Source organism: Humulus lupulus, chromosome 3, assembly GCF_963169125.1.
Source record: "Humulus lupulus chromosome 3, drHumLupu1.1, whole genome shotgun sequence".
In the NCBI taxonomy this organism is placed as follows: Eukaryota; Viridiplantae; Streptophyta; class Magnoliopsida; order Rosales; family Cannabaceae; genus Humulus; species Humulus lupulus.
Window position 1 is genome coordinate 284723276 of NC_084795.1, and position 21937 is coordinate 284745212.

General features: G+C 34.4%; 2 protein-coding genes and 1 pseudogene across 7 annotated transcripts; 1 reads left to right on the forward strand and 2 right to left on the reverse strand.

Moving 5' to 3' along the window:
- The first annotated feature begins 3409 nt into the window (after positions 1-3409).
- Positions 3410-8894, forward strand: LOC133824888 (putative disease resistance protein At3g14460). Of its 4 annotated transcripts, none has more exons than XM_062257905.1 (6): positions 3410-7245; positions 7386-7457; positions 7594-7684; positions 8023-8167; positions 8221-8375; positions 8463-8894. In XM_062257905.1, exon 1 carries the CDS (start codon positions 3536-3538, stop codon positions 7238-7240), a length of 3705 nt encoding a protein of 1234 aa, XP_062113889.1. In that variant the 5' UTR covers positions 3410-3535; the 3' UTR covers positions 7241-7245; positions 7386-7457; positions 7594-7684; positions 8023-8167; positions 8221-8375; positions 8463-8894. The 4 variants fall into 4 exon arrangements, with proteins under 4 accessions (XP_062113889.1, XP_062113886.1, XP_062113890.1 ...); XM_062257902.1 differs by having other exon boundaries at positions 8267-8375; XM_062257906.1 differs by having other exon boundaries at positions 8274-8375.
- Positions 8895-9093: 199 nt separating this feature from the next.
- Positions 9094-18563, reverse strand: LOC133824889 (polyribonucleotide nucleotidyltransferase 1, chloroplastic). Of its 3 annotated transcripts, none has more exons than XM_062257908.1 (25): positions 18189-18563; positions 18032-18100; positions 17110-17216; positions 16970-17012; positions 16218-16301; positions 15858-15922; positions 15575-15731; positions 14792-14848; positions 14147-14260; positions 13628-13891; positions 13383-13457; positions 13004-13117; positions 12654-12746; positions 11948-12126; positions 11648-11831; positions 11435-11482; positions 11225-11297; positions 10964-11037; positions 10738-10866; positions 10566-10660; positions 10305-10368; positions 10150-10203; positions 10017-10058; positions 9424-9879; positions 9094-9328 (listed from the first exon to the last, which is right to left on the reverse strand). In XM_062257908.1, exons 1-24 carry the CDS (start codon positions 18447-18449, stop codon positions 9529-9531), a joined length of 2796 nt encoding a protein of 931 aa, XP_062113892.1. In that variant the 5' UTR covers positions 18450-18563; the 3' UTR covers positions 9094-9328; positions 9424-9528. The 3 variants fall into 3 exon arrangements, with proteins under 3 accessions (XP_062113892.1, XP_062113891.1, XP_062113893.1); XM_062257907.1 differs by having other exon boundaries at positions 9094-9325; positions 18189-18562; XM_062257909.1 differs by having other exon boundaries at positions 9094-9325; positions 10759-10866; positions 18189-18561.
- A 1603-nt stretch (positions 18564-20166) lies between these two features.
- On the reverse strand, positions 20167-21933 carry LOC133824890 (12-oxophytodienoate reductase 2-like; annotated as a pseudogene).
- Between the last annotated feature and the right edge of the window lie 4 nt (positions 21934-21937).

The window sequence follows — 21937 nt, forward strand, 5'->3', positions numbered from 1 at the left end:
TCTTACTTATGACTTTTAACAGTACATCCAGATATATTATTTTTCTTGTCCAGATTTTTATGATTAACTTTGGATTCCCACATTCAAGTTCTTGCAGTGCACGAACAACATGCATGGCAGAGGAAGCCACACAACATGTTTCAAATAGCAGTGGCGAAAACAACAAGGACGACGGATCACTAGAAAATGACTTTTTCCAGTACATACATACCATACTTTGTCCAGATTTCTTGTCCATAACTTTGGATTCCCACATTCAAGTTCTTGCAGTGCACTAACAACATGCATGGCAGAGGAAGCCACACAACATGTTTCAAATAGTAGTGGCGAAAACAACAAGGACGATGGATCACTAGAATTGGTTTTATCTCAGCTACCTAAAGCTAGTGGTTGGTTGAAACATGGTGTAACTTTGTACCAAGATTGTTGGTTCCCAACCTCATCACCTTGATCCAAAAGCAATTCAAAGCCCAAGAAGAAGACATAATCCTCCTTGCTTCCATTCCATTCCCAAATCAGGAGGAACCAATTGGCTCAAGGATCTTCACTATGTCAAGCCTCAGAAAGTGTTGTTTTTTCAAGTATGAGGACATGAAAGAGTACACTGCTGTTCATGCCAAAAGGATCTTCATTATTTGTACCAATGAGAGAAGATTTTTTTTTTTTTTTTTTTTTTTATCAAATGTCAAAGTTTCTATAGACTTTATTGGTAGAGTTCTTGTTGGTCACTGAACTTGTGTATATGAATTGAAGTGGGTGGAATCCCTTCTTGAAAAAACTGATGCTATAAAAGGCATCAACCAAATAAACCATTTCTTAGTGACCAATCAGCCAGTCTTCTATAAACTCAGGTTGAGAGCATCCTTTTATTACAATTATTTAGGTAAATTTTATAATCTTAGTTTATACCTTCTGCCAAATCATGCTTTTTTTTTTTTTTACTTTCAATTAATGCCAATGTCCCTATATGTGATGCAGGTACAAGTTCCATACCTTGTTTGAATCTCAACTTAAAATTTAAAATCAAATTTATTCAAATAATAAACAACAAGAATAACATTAGTAAAAAAAAAAAAACCAACAAAGATAAGAAACGAAAGATATGCTGTGTCTTGTTGATTGATTTGAGATATCTAGTTCGCTATGAGAATTTGAGATACTGAAGATGATTTGCCATAGATTACGCAACGTTATAAAAACAGTAAAAAGTTTCTACCAAACCAAAAAAGGACTAAAAAGAGAGAGAAGAAAGACTAAAAAGACAAAATAGATTACACACAAGTTAGATGTTATTAAAATATGTGTTATACTTTTTCTTACCTCTGTTTTTTATCATTTTTGTTGTGTTTTGATAAATTATTTTTTTAGATCTTATGTTTTGTAAAATAGTTAAAATATAACTCTAAATCTGATTTTGGTCAATATTTTCTCAATTAAAATTATAAATAATTTACTAAATTAATAATTCAAAATAAAAATAAAATTATTATGCTTAAAAACGGTATTGTTATATTCAATTTTTTCTTCATTAAAATTGAGTTTAGGGTTCTATTTTAACAATTTTATAAAATACAGAGTCTAAATAATAATTTATCAAAATATAGTGTCAAAATAATTAAGGAAAAAACGGGGTCTGATTGGTTCGCGATTAGAAAACTGTATTTTTGAAAAGTGGGATTCTGAAATGAAAATCTGAATTTAGTGACTGAAAACATGTTTCTGAAAATGTGATTGGTTCAATGTCAGTAAACTATTTTTGAGTTTTAAAAAACTGAATATGTGATTGAGATTAAATTTGAAAATATAACAGATACTGAATACGTGATTGGTTTAACTGAAAGTAAAATTTAATTATATTGATAAATTAAAATTTAATAATAGTGCATTAATTAAATTCATAACAATATTGTATTGTCATTAACTTTGATTTTTTTTTTATAAATTAAAGTTATATTTTTTTAGGACATAATTGATTAGTGATTTAAAAATTGTATTTTGAAAAAGTATGATTCTGAAAAAAGAATCTAGATTTAGTGTCTGAAAATATGTTTATGAAAATGTGATTGAATGTATTGTCCGTTAACTATTTTTAGTTTTATAAAATTGAATAATTTTTTGGTAGAAAATTTAAAAATTGAATATGTAATATATATTTTTTTATTTTTGGTATAATAATAATTGAAGTGAAAATATTTTTTTAATTTATTTGTTGTAATTTTTATTTGATCAATGAATTTTTTTAGAAAATATATTGTAAATTAGAATTAAATTATATTCTGTTATATGATTTTATAATTAATTATTTTACTAAATTTATATAGATAAAAATTTTAAAAAGTAGATTGACTTGTAAAAAGGACAAAAGAAAAAAAATCAAGACTGTAAGAAAAATAAAAGAAAATTAGCAAGAATTTTTTATTTTTTTTTTAAAACTCAATTTACAATTTGTGGACTTAGAAAAATATTTTATTTTGTTAGCTATTTTTATTTTATAATATTTAACTTTTAGTATAGAATTGAAATGATAAATTTATATTTATTTATTAATAGTAATTTTTTTTTGTAATCTTTATTTTATAAAATATTTTATCATTAGCTGAATTTTATTTTAAAAAATATATTATAAATTAGAATAAATTGCATCCCTTCATATAATTTTACCATGAAATATTTTAACAAATATATATAGTTATTTAGGTGAATAAGAATTTTAAATTGAAGAAAATACCCTTTTTATTAAAAAAATAGAGTAAATATTTTAACACTAGAATTATAAAAAGAAAGAAAAAAAATTGTCAATAAAGAAAAATTATTGTACATAACATAGCACCTTAACAAAAAATGTAAAAAGTCTATTAATATATAAAGAGAACATAAGAAACAAGTGCTCAGAAGAAAAAACAATAAAAAAGGTAAGAAAACGTGAAAACATCATTTCTTAAATTCAATATTAAATTATAAAACTATTTTAATTCAATATTTTTTAACAAATGATAATATTAAATTTTGATAATAAATTTAGTTAAATAAAATTTAAATTTAGAATATTAATTAATAAATTCATGATAAATTATGTACTATTAAAATATTTTATGTACATTATATATGTATATATTTTTCATTTTTGAGGTTTACTGTGCATTTTATTAAATACATTTTTTCATTCTTACAAAATTTACAACAATATCCAAACTAATATTTGAAATGGAGAAAAACGTGGTCTGTAGTATAAAATTGGGATATGAATTAGGATTGGCTTTTTCAAAATAAAGAACCAATCAAGTATTATGATGGGACCACCTTATTTTTGTTTTTGAAATTATAAAATCTGATTTAGATTTCCTACCAATCAAGAAAGTTCATATATTATCATATCATATAGCAATAATTTATAATACAGATAACGATGAATGAAGAAAGTTCATATATGTCAACCGTTCAAAGTTGAAGTTTCTACTGTACTTGGCTCAAATTCTCATTCCAACTACTCTCTCTCTCTGAATCTTTGTCTGTGAAACTCAGCCTGCTACTACTGATGGCTGCTGAAATTGTGGTGGGAGCTCTTGTGTCTGCTTCCTTGAATGTTTTGCTCGAGAAGATTGCTTCTCCGTATGTGGTGGAGTTCTTCAAGGGGAAGAAACGCTCTGGTTTTTCTAGTCGTCTCTACGACATGAAGATGAAATTCTTGGCTCTGTCTGCAGTCCTTGCTGATGCGGAGCAGAAGCAAAACAAAGTCCCTGGGGTGAAGGAGTGGCTGGACGAGCTCAAAGACGTCGTCGATGATGCGGAGGATCTGTTCGCTGGAATCGAATACGATGCTCTCAAGCTCAAGATTACTGAGAAAGAAAAGTCGACAGCCATCACTGCTAAGGTGAGTAACAAACTCTCCAAACTCGTCAATTTCACTGGCAGCAAAAGAAAGAACCAGATGGATGAGATTCTTAGGAGGTTGGAGCAATTTGAAAAGCAAATCAGTATTCTGCGCCTGGTTGGTGATGTTAAGAAAGAAGAACTCACAGAAAGGTCACCTACGACTTCTCTTCCTGATGAACCTGAAGTTTATGGCAGAGATAAGGACAAGGATGGTTTGCTCAAGATGTTGATGTCAGAAGATTCAGGTAGCAGTAGTAGTCAAAAGATATATGAAGTGATTCCCATAGTGGGAATGGGTGGGGTTGGAAAAACCACGCTTGCTCAGACCCTTTTCAACGATGAACAAGTTAAGAACAAGTTTGAAGTTTTGGCCTGGGTGTATGTTTCTGACAAGTTTGATGCCATGGCAGTGACAAAAACCATCCTTCAATGCATAGCTCCGGGGGAGTCTTTCAATAACATGAGTTTGGATTCGCTCCAGGTTAATCTGTCAAAGAAGCTAATGGGAAAGAAGTTTTTCATTGTTCTGGACGATGCGTGGGAAGAAGAATATGTTTGCTGGAAAAATGTGATGAAACCTCTCGATGATGGGGGGAGAGGGAGCAAGCTGATAGTAACGACGAGAAGTGCTAACGTTGCAGATGGCATTCGAACTGGTGATACACACCAGCTTAGAGCATTGTCAGAAGATGATTGTTGGGAACTTTTTGCGAACCATGCTTCCAATGGCAATCCTAGAAAGTTTGATGATAACCCAAAACTGGAAAGCATTGGCAGAAAACTTGTTGGGAAATGTAAAGGTTTGCCTTTGGCTGCTAAAGTTCTAGGAGGGATCCTGCGCTCGACGTGGGATGTTGATAGATGGGAACAAATAGCTCGAAGTAATGTTTGGGAAATGAGTAAGACTCTTCCAGCTGTGTTAGAAGTGAGCTACCATTATCTTCCTCCACACTTAAAAGGGTGTTTTGCTTATTGTTCGATATTCCCAAAAGGCTATAAATTTGACAAAAAGGAGCTGGTCTTGATATGGATGGCTGAAAATCTTGTGAAGCATTCTGAAGGGAGTAGGAGCATGGAAGAAGTGGGCAATGCGTATTTTGACGATTTAGTATCTCTGTCATTTTTTCAAATAAAGACTCGTGAATTTGCAGAGAATATAGTTTCTATGCATGATCTTATCGTTGATTTGGCTAGAGCTGTTTCTGGAAAATACAATTATTTGTTAGAACATAGTGAAGACATTGGCAAGTTTGAGAAGAAGACTCGTCACCTTGGATGTACAAAGGAACTCCTTTGCTGCAATGAAAAGATATCTAGTTATGATTTTGAGCCTACTCGTTTGCGGACCTTTTTAGCATTACGTTCAGAATATCAAGATATGTGTATACCTAAGGAAGTAGTGCATCATTTGGTGTCAAAGTTGAAACGTTTGAGAGTTGTATCTTTTCGTTATTCTGGTATGACTGAGCTTTCTAATTCAATTGGTGAACTAATATATCTTTGCTATTTAGACCTCTCTTTCACCAACATTGTGAAGTTACCGGATTCTGTTACAATATTATACAATCTCCAGACACTGAAGCTAGAAGGTTGTTCTAAACTGGAAACTCTGCCTAAAGACATGCATCACCTCATTAATTTGAGATATCTTAATGTGTTGGGTACTGGGCTAGTAGAGATGCCAAGCCAAATAAGTAAATTACAGAATCTCCAAATATTGTCGACATTCATTGTGGGAAAGGAAAGTGGTGCCAAAATAGAAGAATTGGCAGAACTTTTAGGCCTTCGAGGAAAGCTTTGTATTGAGCAGTTAGAAAATGTTGGCTCCATAGTAGCATCGGATCAAGTCAACGTCCTAGATAGGAAGCAACTTGAGGAATTGAGTTTGAAATGGTATGGTGATGGTGATGGTGATGATCCGAAATGTGGAGAGGGTGTGCTTGACATGCTTTCAGCTAACACAACATTGAAGCAGCTTTGCATTTTTGGTTACCCGGGCATGAAATTTTCAACTTGGATTGGGGACGATTCATTTAGTAACATTGTCGACATAAAGCTTATGTATTGTAAGCGTTGCACCAGTTTACCACCACTTGGTCAATTGTCTTTCCTAAAACATCTTCATATCGTAAAATTTGATTCGGTAGTGAGCGTGGGCTCTGAGTTTTATGGTTGGAATAGTAGTTATGGGAGAAAGCCATTTTCAGCATTGGAAACCTTACGCTTCATTGACATGTCATCATGGGAGCAATGGCATTCAATGCAAGCAGAAGATGATGCAACAACTTACGGAAAGCTCGAAACACTTGAGATTTCAAACTGTCCTAAGCTCATCGGGGATTTGCCTTGCTTCTTTCCTTCGTTAACAAAAATTCAAGTCGATGCACACAAGCAGTGTACTTTAAAAATCCCAAGAATACCATGTGCCAGAAGCATATATATTAGATATTTGGAAGATAGAGAGTCATTGGAGAAGGCAATAAAACCAACCGATCCTTATCGGCAGCTGCACCAACAACAACAACACATGATGACGATGACGAGTGGTTCTGCTGAATCTTGTTCGTTGACATCTACTGCATGTTTGCCAACAACTACTGTTCCTCTGCAATCTCTTGAGTTGTCGTACTGTGGTGAATTCTTTAGATCCCTCGATATGGATTTATTTCCCAATCTCAAAACTCTTGAAATAAGATGGTGCAACTATTTTGAATCCCTCTCAATGTCTGTTGTTGGGCCATGTCTTCAGGAACTAACATCTCTAACTATCTGCGACTGTCCTAGTTTTGTATCTTTTCCAAACAATGCACTTACTGCCCCTAAATTGACTTTCCTCAAACTCAAGAAATGCCCCAAAGTAAAGTGGTTGCCGGAGGAGAAGAGGAGTTCCTCTCTCCCATCTCTAAATTTTTTAACAATTGATGGTTGTCCGTTGATAGAGACAATTCCTGAAAGTCGTTTGTCTGAACTTCGGATATCCTATCATCAATTTTTGGGGATGAAATGGAATTGGCAAACACTACCCCATCTTAGATTTCTTTCTGTTTATGAGAATGAAGAAGATATTGAATCATTTCCGGCGGAAGGCCTACTGCCTCCCACTATTACCTCTCTTTATATCTATCAATTTTCGAAACTTAGAGGCCTGGACAGAAATGGGCTCACACAACTCACCTCCTTGGAAACACTTGAAATCTATACTTGCCCTGAGTTGCAGACGTTGTCAGAAGAAGGCTTTCCAACCTCCCTCAGATATTTGCATTTTCTTGAATGTCCTCTGCTGAAGAAAACCTACGGCCCAAAGGAGAGTGACAAGTCCTGGTACAAGATTAGTCACATACCCAATGTCGAATTTTATTGTGAATAAGCCAGGTATTTGCGATTCAAATTTGTTTATGAATTAGGACAGCTATTTATTATGGATGAAACCCCTGTTTTTGCCAATGTTTCTGTAAATTTTCATGATCTATATTTGTTGTTATGCCAACTATTTTGGTGTTGCACGGTGGCAGAGAAAAACCATGTTTTTTGGTGGACAAACTGGAGTTTATTCACAAGTTGATTTCAAATAAAATGGGACCCAGGTTAGCAACAATTAATACATAAAATTTGATCAGTTAATTAATTATTGGGAACATATTTCACATGGAAATGCATGCTGCTATAAAAGGCATTGAGCAAGTAAACATTTCTTACTTGTCATAAACTTCTATCATGCAGTGATTTATGTTCTCAAGTCTATGAGTTCAAGTGATGGAATGGAAGAGATATAAGTTCAGGCTGAGGGATCCTCTAATCATTAATGATTTAGGTAAACTTTGGACACCTTTTGCCAAATTGTGCTTTTCACTTTCAATGAAACAAGTAAGTAATGTTGTGAGGGCTCCATCCAAGGAAAGAGATAAGGAAATGAGAGGAATATTAAGCATTTTGTAATGTACAAATGCCACCTATAATAACTAAATTAATAATCTGGTTTTTGGATTTAGTTTTATATGTTTCTTATGAATTATGTTTAATAAATATAGTGCTAATTTATAAGTTGAGATCATTGGTTGTTGTATCAGAGTTATCCAGCTTGCTATAACAGAGTCGAGATTTAGTTATTGTTGTTGTGGATTAATTATAGCCAATGTCTCTCTGATGCAGGGTGGTCATTTAGAAGGACAGAGAGAAGATAACCTTCTTAGTCAGTCAAATCAGAAAATTTGTTGGTTGCTAACCACCATTAGAGCTACAACAGTTGAACGCCATATGATTTCAGAATGGCCAAATATCACAATGTGAACCCCAGGTTAGCAACAATTAAAACAATACGTTCATATTTTATTTTATCTTACTGTTCAGAACATGTTTTATTGGCCAACTACAAAACAAGTGACCAATCTGCCAGTTTGTAGAGATGGAAGGCACACCCTGGGAATTGCTGTGAGATTGGGGCGATATTCAATATGCATAATGGTATAAATTCAGGCATCCTGTAATCATCATCAATGGTTAAGGTAAATTTTACAATCTTGGTTTAAACCTTAATGCCAAATTATGCTTTTCACTTTCAATTAACGCCAGCCAGTGTTCCTATGATGCAGGGAGGTCTTTCAGAAAATGTAGGAAGGAGATAGCTTCCACAACGTACATGAAACACAAGCAATGTTCTTCTGAGGGCTAACTCAAAGGAAAGAGACAAGAAAATAAGCATTTTGTAATGTACAAATGCCATGTCCTAGAATAACTGAATTAATAATCTGGTTTTTGGGGTTATTTTCATGTTTTCTCTTGTACTCTATTTAATAGAGTGCTAATTTATCAAAGCTAAGATTCATTGTAAAATGGGATTTGGGTGGTGAGGTTTCTTTTGTTCTTTTACAAAACAAAGTAAGTAAAGAAGTGTACAGAGGAATTTTTGAACTGGTGGTGTTACTTTCTCTGGTCTGATTAGTGGAACGAGTGAGGGTGAAACTAGATATAATTTGATTTATGTTCAACCCACATAATAAATCAGTTTGGCATTCTTCTTTAAATTTGTGCTATATTGCAATATAGAATAAAAACAATAAAAAATGCTAATTATTTGTCAACAAAAACAGCAGCTATAAACAATGAATAGTAAGTAGTACACTCTTGTTATGCTTACAGCCTCATTTTGAAAATAATAATATTGCTATAAATGATACATTTGAACCCAATAAAAGCAGTCAAGGCATTCATTCATTCAAGTAGTAGAAACTAATAACATGCACATCTTAAATCAAGAACCAATCATTTTTTCTGTAAATTTATAGTGGCCATGACATGAGGTTTTCTAAAAGAACACAATATGAGAAAGAAAGAAAGAAAGAAGCTATTATATGCATCCAACTACACTCTGCATTCTGCACTGAAATTTCAACAATCGAGCTCGTTAGAACCAACCAGCCATCAAGGTAACCAACAGATCTCCTTATGAATTTCCCTGCTAACACATGATAATTTACACTCAATTGCTAATCTGATTAATTTGACTAGAGAAAACAAAACAAGAACATACAAGTAGAGTGTAGAATTAGTTACCAATGTCAGTTTCAGTATGGGAGCCGTTCTTCTGCCATGCCATGCCACTCTCAGCATGAGAGAGAGATGTATTCCTTCCTCATCAATCAACAAAAATGAAAGTCATTATCCAATATTGTTTGCCTCTCCATTGACTAAACTATTTCCATCTTTGCTCGAAATGCTACTGAGTGGTTTACTGCTGCTCTTTTTCTCCTTCTCTTTGTTCTCTTTGCCAGGGCCAACTAATTTCCGAATAAACTTCTTTTGTATGCTATTTTCTGATAAGTTACTTTTGCTGGAGCTCCTTCCTTTTGTTGCGCCACCTTTATCCTTGGACTGTTCACTCACCATTTTCTTAGGTGAACCCTTATCGCTTGTTTCTTGTGATGCTGCACTATCTTCTGAGTCACTGGAATTCTCTGCGTCGGGAAGTAGAGCTCGACGACTAAGCCGAAGTTGGCCTTTTTCATTTACCTGTACAATATGCCATGTCACATCACATGTTTTCCAACAAAAAAGGAAGCAGCATGAACAAAAATTCATAGTATGAACAATTATGACAGAAAATACAAATTTTAGTCGTCAATAAGAAATAAGAAACTGTGCAATACCTCAATAAGTTTAACATCAAAACGGTCTCCAACTTTAAAAGCCTGAAACAGAACAATGACAGAAAAAGTAAGATCACTTTGTTTGGCACTATAAAATTTGAAAAGTGAAAAGGTAAACAAAAAAAAAGCTTACGTCTTCTGGCTTTGCTATATAATTTGAACTCAACTCACTAACATGGCAAAGTCCCTGAAAGAGAAGAATGGGAGAGCATTATCACTTCCCAAGTTCACATCCCAGCTATAGGAATTGAAGAGTAGATATTGGCTAAAAAGAGAAACGAAAGGTACCTCCCGTCCAGGTGCTATCTCTACAAAAGCTCCATAATTTGTTATTGACTTGATCTCACAGTTCCTGAGAGTTCAAAGGCCAGAAACTCTAACCACTTAACAACTTCATAATCAACAAAGTCAAAAAGTCCACAAACAAAATCCTATTTTAGATAAACAAGATTTGTACAAACATTTAGGATGCTTCCCTGATCTACATCGTATAAAAACATAGAAATAAACAATTATAAAAAAAATAAATCAAAGGACATAATCATATACCTATAAATATCGCCTACACTTGGAACCATTGTCATATTACTTATAATTGCTCTAGCTTTTTCCAAGCTTAACAAATCCCTTGAGGTGATTTTCACCTGAAAATGCAATGAATTTGTTATAATTAGCTAGCAGTGGTGAAAATGATACCCAGAATTAAAAATCAGTTGCAGACAAGGCTTTCTTCTGATCTTACAGTCCCGTCCTCTTCTGTGTCAATAGCATCTACTCCCGTCTCTTCTATAATGCTCTTTACCTTCTTCCCACCACTACCAATGATTACATGTATCTTCTCAGGTCTGACCTGTAGTCGAACAGGATGTAAACAAGAATCACAATACTGTGCAAACCATCAATTCCAAGCATTGAAGCAATATATATGGCTCCAAGCGTTAACAGACCTTCATGACATGAATCAGCGGGGCATGCTTTGAAAGCGCTCTGGACGGAGGAGGTGAACACTTCAACATTTCAGCTGCATTAATTCATGTAGCACACTCAATCATATAACAACAGGAAAAAAGAAGAAAAATTGTTCAAATATTAAAGGCCCCACTACTGGAAATTTGGTGCGGCAATATTAAAAACTATAGTCAGAAATACTGCAAGAAGAAATTTGAGAAAATTTCATCAGTATTTAGTATGCATCTTTGTAAAATTACCAAGGATATGCTTCCGGCCATCCTTCGCTTGTAGAAGTGCCTTTCTCATAATAGGTAAAGTAATTCCAGCCACCTAGAAAAATATGGTCAAGTGTTACTTCTTGTTATTACATACACATGACCAGTGTGAGAATACGTCAAAATTGCATATTTAGGCTTTTATATTGAGAGAATTATTGGAATTGAACAATAGGATGAATATTGACTAACCTTAATGTCCATCTGAAAAGCAGTTACACCATCTTCATTTCCTGCGACCTGTAATCGTTGAATTATTGGCTACATTCCAGTTGTAAAGTTTGGATCCTACTAACAGTCACAGGCTTTATAAACTTATATTTATTAGAATATTTTCTGATGAGTTTAACTTTAAATATAGCATACAAGTTCAATAAAAATTTAAACAACACTTCAGCAAAAGACCTTAAAATCCATATCTCCAGAGGCATCTTCAGATCCAGTTATGTCTGATAGAATAATTGGACTACCATCGCCACCAAATTCTTTAGTGTCCAGAACCAAACCCATCGCTATGCCAGCTATATGGGATTTAATCGGAACCCCAGCATCCTGCAACGCTAAGCAACCACCGCAAACTGATGCCATGCTGTGTTACAAAAGTAAAAGTATGATGTTAAGCAATCCACTTTGACGCTTTTTCAAGGAAATGACATATATTACAGTAACACTCATGGATGAATGAAAATCTTATTCAAAGGAGACCTTGAGGAGCCATTGCTCTCGGTGATGGTACTCTCAACTCGTACAGTGTAAGGAAAATCATCATCAGAAGGCAATACTGGTTCAAGAGCTCTCTCTGCAAGCATTCCATGACCAATTTCTCTTCTACTAGGACCACCAATCCGCCCAACTTCCCCAACACAAGAAGGAGGAAATGTGTACTAAAAAAAGGAAAAAAACAAGAGTAATGAGTGCTAAATAAATAGGTTCAGAAAAGTTACATGGTGATGAAAGTACATTAAAAACACAATATAAGAAATAATGTTTGCACATGTGTTCTCATTGTGATACTTCCATGTCGAGTTATTAACCTAAATGACGCAAGCAAGAATGAGAATGATACTTTCCAATATGACATGACCTTTTTTTAGCTCTACCTACAAAATGAGATTCATGGAGCTCAAGATAAGGACAGAAGTTTAGGATAAATTGTGCAATAAATCGACAGGTACTGTTTTATACGAGATTGATTTTTTCTTTGCAAGAATCTTAGCGGGAACCAGCTAAGTCATAATTTGAAGTCAATTTGACGATCAATGTTTTTAAGTAAGGTAGCAGGAGATGTTCATCAAATGGCCTTCGAAAGCAAGTTCACAGCTGTGAGAATTTACGTTTTGAGGAGGTAACTCACCCCCACATACACACATAAAACAAAAAATAAAAGCAAAGTAATAATCGTAGCAAAGACCTGGAGATAGAACCTCTTCCAGTCCTCTACACCGACAAGGTTGTCTATTCTCTGTGCCATCTGTCGATCGCCAAGTGTAGCCACAGCTAAGGACTGAAACATCCACAAAGAACTGATGAAAATATGACAAGATAGAAGCATTAAAGGAAAAGGTTATAGTAATAATGATAAATTCCACTTTACAACATAATCTGCACAAGTATAAGAACTGGAATGGGGAAAAAAAATCAGGCATGGATGGAAAAAAAAATGGGTTCCTAGGAAGACCAACCCATGCACATAAATGCAAACAAACACTCAATCAGGTAGTATATGAGCCATGTTTAAACAAAAACTAAACTCCCTTAGACCTGAGTTTCACCACGTGTAAAAAGAGCACTTCCATGTGCCCTTGGAAGTAGTCCACATCTTGAGTTTATTGGACGTATTTCTTCTAGGGTTCGGCCATCACTTCTTCTTCCATTCTGCAAAAATACACACAAAATTAACAAATAAATAAAGAAGTAACCCATTTCCATGCTTCTGTTGGTATTCTTCTAATTTCACTTTATTTAACATGGACATGGAAATGATAATATATGTCTGTATAATTACATAATAAAAACATAATAAACAAGTGAAAAGAAGAAGTGTACAACCATAGAGAACAACATGTCCTAAATATTACAGAATAAGATAAGTGGTGACATTTAGTCAGAGGCAATTCTCTTTGCAAACAAATATCCATACCTCAACAATGCATCTTCGCAGATATTTGGATGTAACTTCTTTAAATACTAGCTTCACGTCTACTTCTGAGAACAGCTAGAAGATAGAAAGTAACATTTCCACAGCAGAATGATAGTTAGAGAAGATTGATTATACAGCAATATAAGATGCTGTCAATTAAACTTTTCTCTTTTGTTGATACAAGGAAGTTTTGTCTAAAAAAATATATTACTGTATGAACATATAAAAGTAAAGCTCCTCCATACCAATGGAGTGGTTTTTCGTAAAGTAGGCTTTATATGAACATCTCCTTCATCCACTTCACCATCTACAACCACTTCCTCATCCTCATCTTCATCCTCAAGTATATCAGATAGTGTTTCATTAACACCAAGAATTGCATCAGAGCTAATGTACCCTTTTTCACTCAATATGTCTATAACTTTATCTTCAAGCAAAGTGAGAGCTTTTTTTCTAGGTATTTTGCTCCTAATCTGCAAGACCTGCACTAACTCATTGCCAATAATATCCTGCACATAATACAAATTCTTCTGTTCAATTCAATATTTTCTGCATGATAGTTACTGTTATAAACCATGTGAGAAAAACTAAGACCATAAAATCACGAACAAATCATCTGAGACTGAGAATAACAAATATATCTACATATTTGCACCATTCACTATGTTTGGGTTGAGATTCTTTCAACTGAGTACAATACAAATAGTCCTTGTGTATTGCTATTAAAAGTAAGTTTTCTTCCAGCAAAGATAGAAAGTACATACTTCGACATGTTTATAGAGCTCAGGAGGAGGCAATTTGATTGCATCAAACATTTTTGGTTTCCCACACTTCTTAACCAAAGACTCCACCTCACTGCAAATTGCTCGCACGGCATCCTGATATCAAAAGATGAAAAAGAAAAGAAGAAAAACATTTTGATCATCATGAAATCTTCTGATAACTAACTACATAAACCATATTGAAATTCAGTCAAATGAATAAATTTTGAGACATGATAACAGTTATCACTTCAAATATGTTTCATACACTAGCCGGGAAAGTGGTATGGGTGGCAAATTGGCAACCATACGAACAGAGGAAATGATCTACATAGAATTTTTATGAAATTTCACGACTGATTTGCATGTGACATTGCTACAACTATCACTAAATACAAGAATTGACACATACTTTAGTACCTATTTTTATTCATAATATACAAATTTGCATATCAACCATAACCAAATTACTTCTTTTACTAACTACAATCAAACCAATTTGTGCATTCCAAAAAAAAAAAAAGACAGATTGTTCTACATACATTTCCAAATTCATGCATAGTGTGGGATCACATAGCCAAAGCATCTAAAAGTAAATAAATAAAAACATGCCAGCATACAGCTACATACTCAAATGAAGTTAACAACCTGCCCAACTTGTACAGCTTCCAGCAACTTTTCCTCGGGAAGAAAATTACAATAACCCTGCAACCACAATAGATAATGATGATAAGGAGAAAGGATAAATCGTCTCCAGAAACATATGAACAGCCACCAGAACTAATCATGATTCAAACGTGGGTGCATTTAACTAACAAACGTATCAATTTTTTCTTTTCTTGTCTTAGTTAGACAGGAGAAGGAAATAAGATTGATAAAGTTCACAAGTGGAATTTGAATTCGCCTCAAAAAGAATATTAAACTTTTCTATAGCGTTTTGTGCAATTATATAGTATACTATTATACCCACTCTCTTCATAATAAGTATCAATCAAGTTTAGGCACATACATCAAATTCCATATCTAAGACCATCATATATGTCTCAAGTGACCTATTGTCTACAAAATCTGCACATAAAATATGAAAGGAAAAGAAAGATAATGATATTCTAATCACAAATTAACCTCAATTTTTGTTTTTGATCTCAACAGTAGTAAGTTAATATTCATGACCTTAAAGTGGCATACCAATCATGGTGTTGCAAGCTTGAGTGTAAAACTTACAATATGAACAAATCAAAAAAATTCTAAAAACAAAATCCCCAACAAGCTACTATGTAGGAAAAAAAAAATCCTACAACTAGATGATAATCCATCACAACATATAAAATCAATACAATCAATTTATGAAGAGATTAAAATAGTTGATAAGTGCCCCGCTAAAAAGAAATGCAATGAGTTAGAACAAGCTAATCTGCAGTATAAGTCTACCTCGATCATTAATATTGCATCATCTGTGCCTGCTAGCAACAAGTCCAACTTGGAGTCTTCCATCTCCTTTGTTGTTGGATTGACGATAAACTTATCTCCAACAAGGCCAATTCGAACTCCAGCAATAGTCTTTGCATTTGGCACTTCCGATAAAGCACTGTGGAATTTATATAATCAGGCTAAAAGAATATGCTAGTCTATCAAATTCTAAATGTGATATCAAAGTGGCAGTACATGATAATTTAAAAATTAAAAATTAAAAAAAGATGAAAAAAAAAATTACACTGCTATTCCTGCAGCTGTGATTGCCAAAGCATCTGGAGAGTGCAAACCATCATAACTCAGAACCTGCATGCATAGGAAGATCATGAAATTTCTAGGAAGTACGAAGCATAAATGTAGAAAGACAGCTCTAACGAACTGACCTGTTCAGAAAATAAAAGTGTTACGTAATTATCAACACATAAAAAGCATAGAACAGCAGGATGTAGCCAGCCATGAGGCTTTTCTTAGAGATTTAATACCTAGTTTGTTTGGGTAATTTGTTCCCTTTTTTCTTTCTTTGTATTAAACTAAGTACTTGTAATAATACATGTTGTGTGCCTATATTTGTTGCAACGACTAAAAGTAAATGCTAACGCACCCAAGAAAGTATCTGAGTTTCATGGTAGAAGCCCTTCAGCATTGTTGGACGCAAAGGCCTATCAATCAATCTACAGATCAGAACCTGCATGCAACAGCAAAAAAGAAAATAAAAACTATTGTACAAATAATCATAGGACAAGTGAGTAAAGTAAAGGACAAAATTCCTTGAAGAAAACAACAAACCAAACTACAAAACCCCATAGTTTATGTTACACCATTTCCTATTAGAAAAGGGAGATGGGAGCAAAGAGTAAGGCTTCCTTCCTATTATAGATTGGACCATCACAAAAACTTTAAGCGACACAAAGGTAAATGCCCATACTAACCACATAAATCAAGAAATTTTAAATATGTTCCTTTTTAATTGAATATTTTTTAAGATTTTAAACACTTGTATCAACGATAGAAAGACACAAAATGTTTAAAAATATACATCACACTAAAGAAAATTACATCAGAAAACTCCAATCCCTGACTAGATCAGCAAACAAAATATCTTTAAACTCTTTAGCATCAAATAACCAAATACCTACCTAATTGAACTAGCAAATCAAGAACTTAGATAAAAAATGATTTTCAAATGTAATAAGTAATCAATGTGTGCTCTTTACAATATATATATATATACACATATATATATATATCTATATATGTGTTATGATGAACTTTTAGGTTCACAAAAATCAAGACCCATTTAAAAAATGAAACATGAAGGTTTTGAAACTCAAAAAAGAAACAGGAAACTATTACCTCGTGATCCTTTGTCCTTCCTTCTCTTTTGAAAAACCCTCCGCTGTAACAGTAATACCATGAGCATGAAAGTCTCACTCAACTCAAGAAACAAGTGGACAAATAAAAAGATGCAGGTAGAAGAAAAACAGAACAGATACCTAGTTCGACCTGCTGCTGAAAAACGCTCTTGATAAAATACAGAAAGAGGAAAAAAGTCTGAAGGTTCACTTGGAGTATCAGCCAAACAAACAGAGGTGTAAACAATCTGGAAGGAAAATAAAATGTTTTATTTCTTCACATTAGGAAGCTTTGCATTTTAGAAATGAAACTTATTAAGCTTCCAATTATATATCTTCCCCAGAGTCAGAATATGAATTATCCTCTTAAAATTTAAGGAGATATGTAACTAGCAGTCCATATGAACTGTTAAAATTCACCCGCAAGTTAATGGTACATCAGGGCACATTGTATCATGGGATGCAAGCAACATAAAACCAGGATAGTTGACTTGACCATACCATCAATTAAAAATCATTTTAGATATGTGAGTTGCTTGAATAAAAGATTAATTTTTCATATTCAACTTTCAAAATTGGAGTTGAAAGTAAACCCTTGTAAATGCAGAATCACTGTCATGTCTTGAAACATAATAATAGGACGACTAAGTAGCTGTTCTACTTCTACCATTTAATGTAGTCATCACATTAATTGAAAATAGCAACTCTACCAGCAACACATAAATTATGTTCCTAAGCTGAATTCCTGAGCATGATCATATTCATCATCAGTACGTGTTATTAGAGTCTAATACTCTATTCGTTTCATACTTAAGCTCCAAAAGGTAGTGAATCAATTAGGGAGGGAAAAAAGCCTACACAACTTCTGATCCTGAACATGATCATATTCATCATCCGTTTCATACTTAAAAACCAAGACTGGCAATGGCACATACCCAAAAGCAAAACCCTTTACAACAAAAACAGTCGCTACTTCCGTTTGTAAGAAAAGAAAACATGGTAGTGTTGGAAAAAACGAATGAAAATGTGAATGGTATTTATCCACATTGAAATTTTTACTTACAGTTTCTCCATCAGTGACTGTAACAGAAGCGCTAGCTTGTCTACCAATATGGCCGGTCTCAACCGAAATCTGAAAAACAAGAAGCAATTTTGAGCATACAAGAAACAAACACACAATGGAAAAAGAAAAAAAAAAGCACAAGTGAGACATTACATACATGTCTATCGCCGACGGGGATTTTGACGGAGACGGGCTCGGGAAGAGCTCTGCAGGCGAAGCGGGAGGGATTCTTATTGGCGGAGAGTAGGAGAGAGAAGAAAGAGTGAGATTTGGAAACCCTGAGTCTGAGAGAGGTACCACGACGGCGCCATGGAATTGGGGAGAAAGGAAACTGGAGAGGGAGATGGTGATGGTGATGGTGATGGTGAAGGAGAGGTCTGTAACTGTAAGTAGTGGTGAGTGTAGGGTTTGCTTGCATTGTGCTTCTTCCAGTGGCTATGGCTATGGCTATGGCTACTGAGAAAGAGGAGAGTGAAGAGTGTAGAGAGAGAGAGAGAAGAGAGAGAGAGAGAGAGGTCTCTGGTGTGAGTAAGTTTATCCGTTTTGATTTTCAGTTTTAAGATGCGCGCGAGGTCAGCCTAACCATTATAAACCTCCTTTTTTTATTACCTAATTAACACTAATTATTTTTTTAAAATTAATTAATTATTTAAAAAAATTGTATAAATTAATATGTTGGTCTTGTTGGATTGGAAGACATTAAAATAAGATTATATGAAGGGTTTTTCTTTTTTGTTATTGTTGTATAAAGGTGAGGAGGGGGCTAATAGCTTTGGCTCCCCTTTCTGAGCGTTAGCATGAGAGCTTTAATCTTGTTCTGGAATATCTGCTAAAATTTTTATATAACGAGTCTCCTCTACTTATGATGGGGTGCGTCATTAGAGCCACATCTGAGCACTAATAACAAGCTAGCAGATAGCGACCCTATAGTCCACCTGGTAAGTTCTGGAATGTCTGCTAAAACTTTATACAACAGGTCTCTCATACTTATGATAGGGTGCGTCATTAGAGTCCCATATGAGCACTAATAACAAGCTAGCAGATAGCGACCCTATAGTCCACCAGGTAAGTTCTGGAATGTCTGCTAAAACTTTATACAACGGGTCTCTCCTACTTATGATAGGGTGCGTCATCAGAGCCCCATCTGAGCACTAATTGCAGGCTAGCAGATAGCGGCCCTATAGTCCACCAGATAAAGGTGGCTGAGCTGAGCTGGTAGATAAATCCTCACATTTAAGGCTCCCGAGGAGCACTTAGATTCGAACCCCTACCCCACCACAGAATACCATTTGGGAGTAACTGCTTTGCCACTAGATCACTCACTCAGTGGTAAGATTATTTGAAGTCTTATTAATATGATTGCAATGAGATTTCGCTAATTAGTAAAATGATTATTAATTATTTATATTTTTAGTTTAGTTAGTAATTAACTCTAATTTTGAAAATGAGAATTGTTAAGGGACACCAGTAGTATTCAACACCACCTGACACGACAAATCATTATTGGTGCAATTTAGTATCGGGTCTCACATATTCTAATTTAAAATATAATATGTGGAACATTATACTAAATTGTATCAATCAATATAAAAAAATTATTTAATTGGAATGACATTCCAATACTCTAAAATGCAGTCAAACATAGAAATATAATGAAAATTGATTTAATTCCATTACATTAACTACAACCAAACATCACATAAAATGCAACCAAACAAATGAATGGAATGAAAATTAATTCACTTTCAGATAAACAAAATTTGAGGTTGGATGGTTGTTATTATGGTAAATATAAGAAAAGTACAAAAATGTTATTAAAGTGTCGAAAAATACCATTAATAACTATATGTTGATCAACATTAGAAGTTTAATTGATAATAATATGCTCAAAATAGCAATGCTTTGTTCTTTTTTAAAAAAAAAAATCATTCCATCGTGTAAATTTCCTTTAATTTGTGGTGTTTTTATGTATAACAAAAATGCTGGAGACTTTTAACCAATTGCTTAAGAAAACATATTGGAATGAATAATTAAAAAAGATAGAGAGAAGAGAAACAATGGTGTGCTGATACATACACATAATACAACCCAAATCCCACTCTTTTACAGTACTCAAAACTAAATTATTCTGAGTCTTAAGTTGTGGTTTCAAAAAATGGATAATCAGTATAACCTTTAACAGGATCAGAGGTGTAGAATGTCTCTCTGTGATACTTATTTAAAGGAACACCAAGCTCAAATTTCTTTGGCAAATCTGGATTAGCCAAGAAGTGACGACCATAAGCGATAAGATCAGCACAATTCTCAGCCAAAGCTTTGTTCCCATCTTCCTTGTCATAGCCCCCAGCAACGATGAAAGTGGCATTGAAAGCCTTTCTCATGGGGACAAGACTATGAGTGGTCTCGTCAATTTCTTCAACCATCTTCATTCTTGGTTCAACCATATGACAATACAAGATCCCATACTTGTTCAGAGATTCCACCATGTGAAGCCCCAAAGCCTCAGGGTTGGAGTCACTTGATTCATTGTAGTTTATAAATGGTGACAATCTCATTCCAACTCTATCAGCACCTATCACATCAGCAATAGTTGTCTGTTCTGTGATTCACTCCATCTTTCAAGAATTGGTCAATCAAGTAACCATGAGATCCATGGATCTCAACTCCATCAAAGCCTGTGAAGACAACTATGTCAGTTGCAGAAGTTTGGACAGGACAAACATGAAACAAGGAATTGAATCTACCAGCTTTGATGGCATTCGTTGCAGCTAGTCTAAAATCATTGACTATTTGAGGAATTTCATCTGTGCTGAGCCACCTTGGAGGAAGGAATTCAATGCCATTTTGGAAAGTCAATGGCTTGTCTGTAGAAGATATTGGAGCTTGGCCATTTGGTTGGAAAACTGTTCACACCAAGAAGACAAGAATCAGATAACAACAATTATACTTGACAAGATTTAGACAAAATCATCAAAATGAAACAGTAAAAGAGAAAAACAAAAGCACCAAGATTGGATTATACTGGTTCAACCACATTGCTATGGTCTAATCCAGTTCTTCCAAACTTGGAGTTACCAATATGAACTGTAACACACTACTCTCAAAAGAAACTCTCTCACTCTCAGCCCAAGACAATGATTCTTCTTCTCTGTTCTACTCTCTCTAATCTCAGTTTTCTTTCCACATAACATAATTGGGCAATTAACAGTCAACCATGCCATTGCCATATATCTACACAATCATCTTTTCATACTCATACTTATAGCATAGCATAGTTGATAATTGTATTCTAAAACACACCTGCATTTGAAACTCTGCCAACATGCCAAATCTGACAGAAGAATATACCACCTTTGGCGTGCACAGCATCAACAACAGGCTTCCAAGCTTCAACTTGCTCTTGTGTCCATATACCAGGTGTATCCCAGTACCTATTATAACAACTTTCAAGTCAATATAAAGCCTTGGTTTGACAAATATTGTACTATTATATCAGTAGAAAGAACTAGCCTACCCTACCCTTGAGCAGTATCAGAAACTCCAGTTGCTTCAGAAATGAGAAAACCACCATTGGAGGCTCTTTGAGAGTAGTATGAGATGGCATGTGGCTGAGGAACATTGCCGTATGACCTTTGTCTTGTCAGGGGAGCCAAGACAACCCTTGAACCGAGACAGAGCCAAAACTCTCTTACTTATCTTGTTTTATATCAATAAAAGTTGAAAATATTCCTGCTAGCCAAACTAAAAAAAAAAAATGATGATTGCCTACCTATGAGAAAGATTGAACTTTCCCATTTTGTAAGGCGTCATAAGATGATCTTTGAGAACTTGAGCAGAAGCCGAAGCCATTTACTGAAACGTTTGAGCTCTTTCTTAATCTGTTCTGTACTTAGGCAAGTGAAGTGA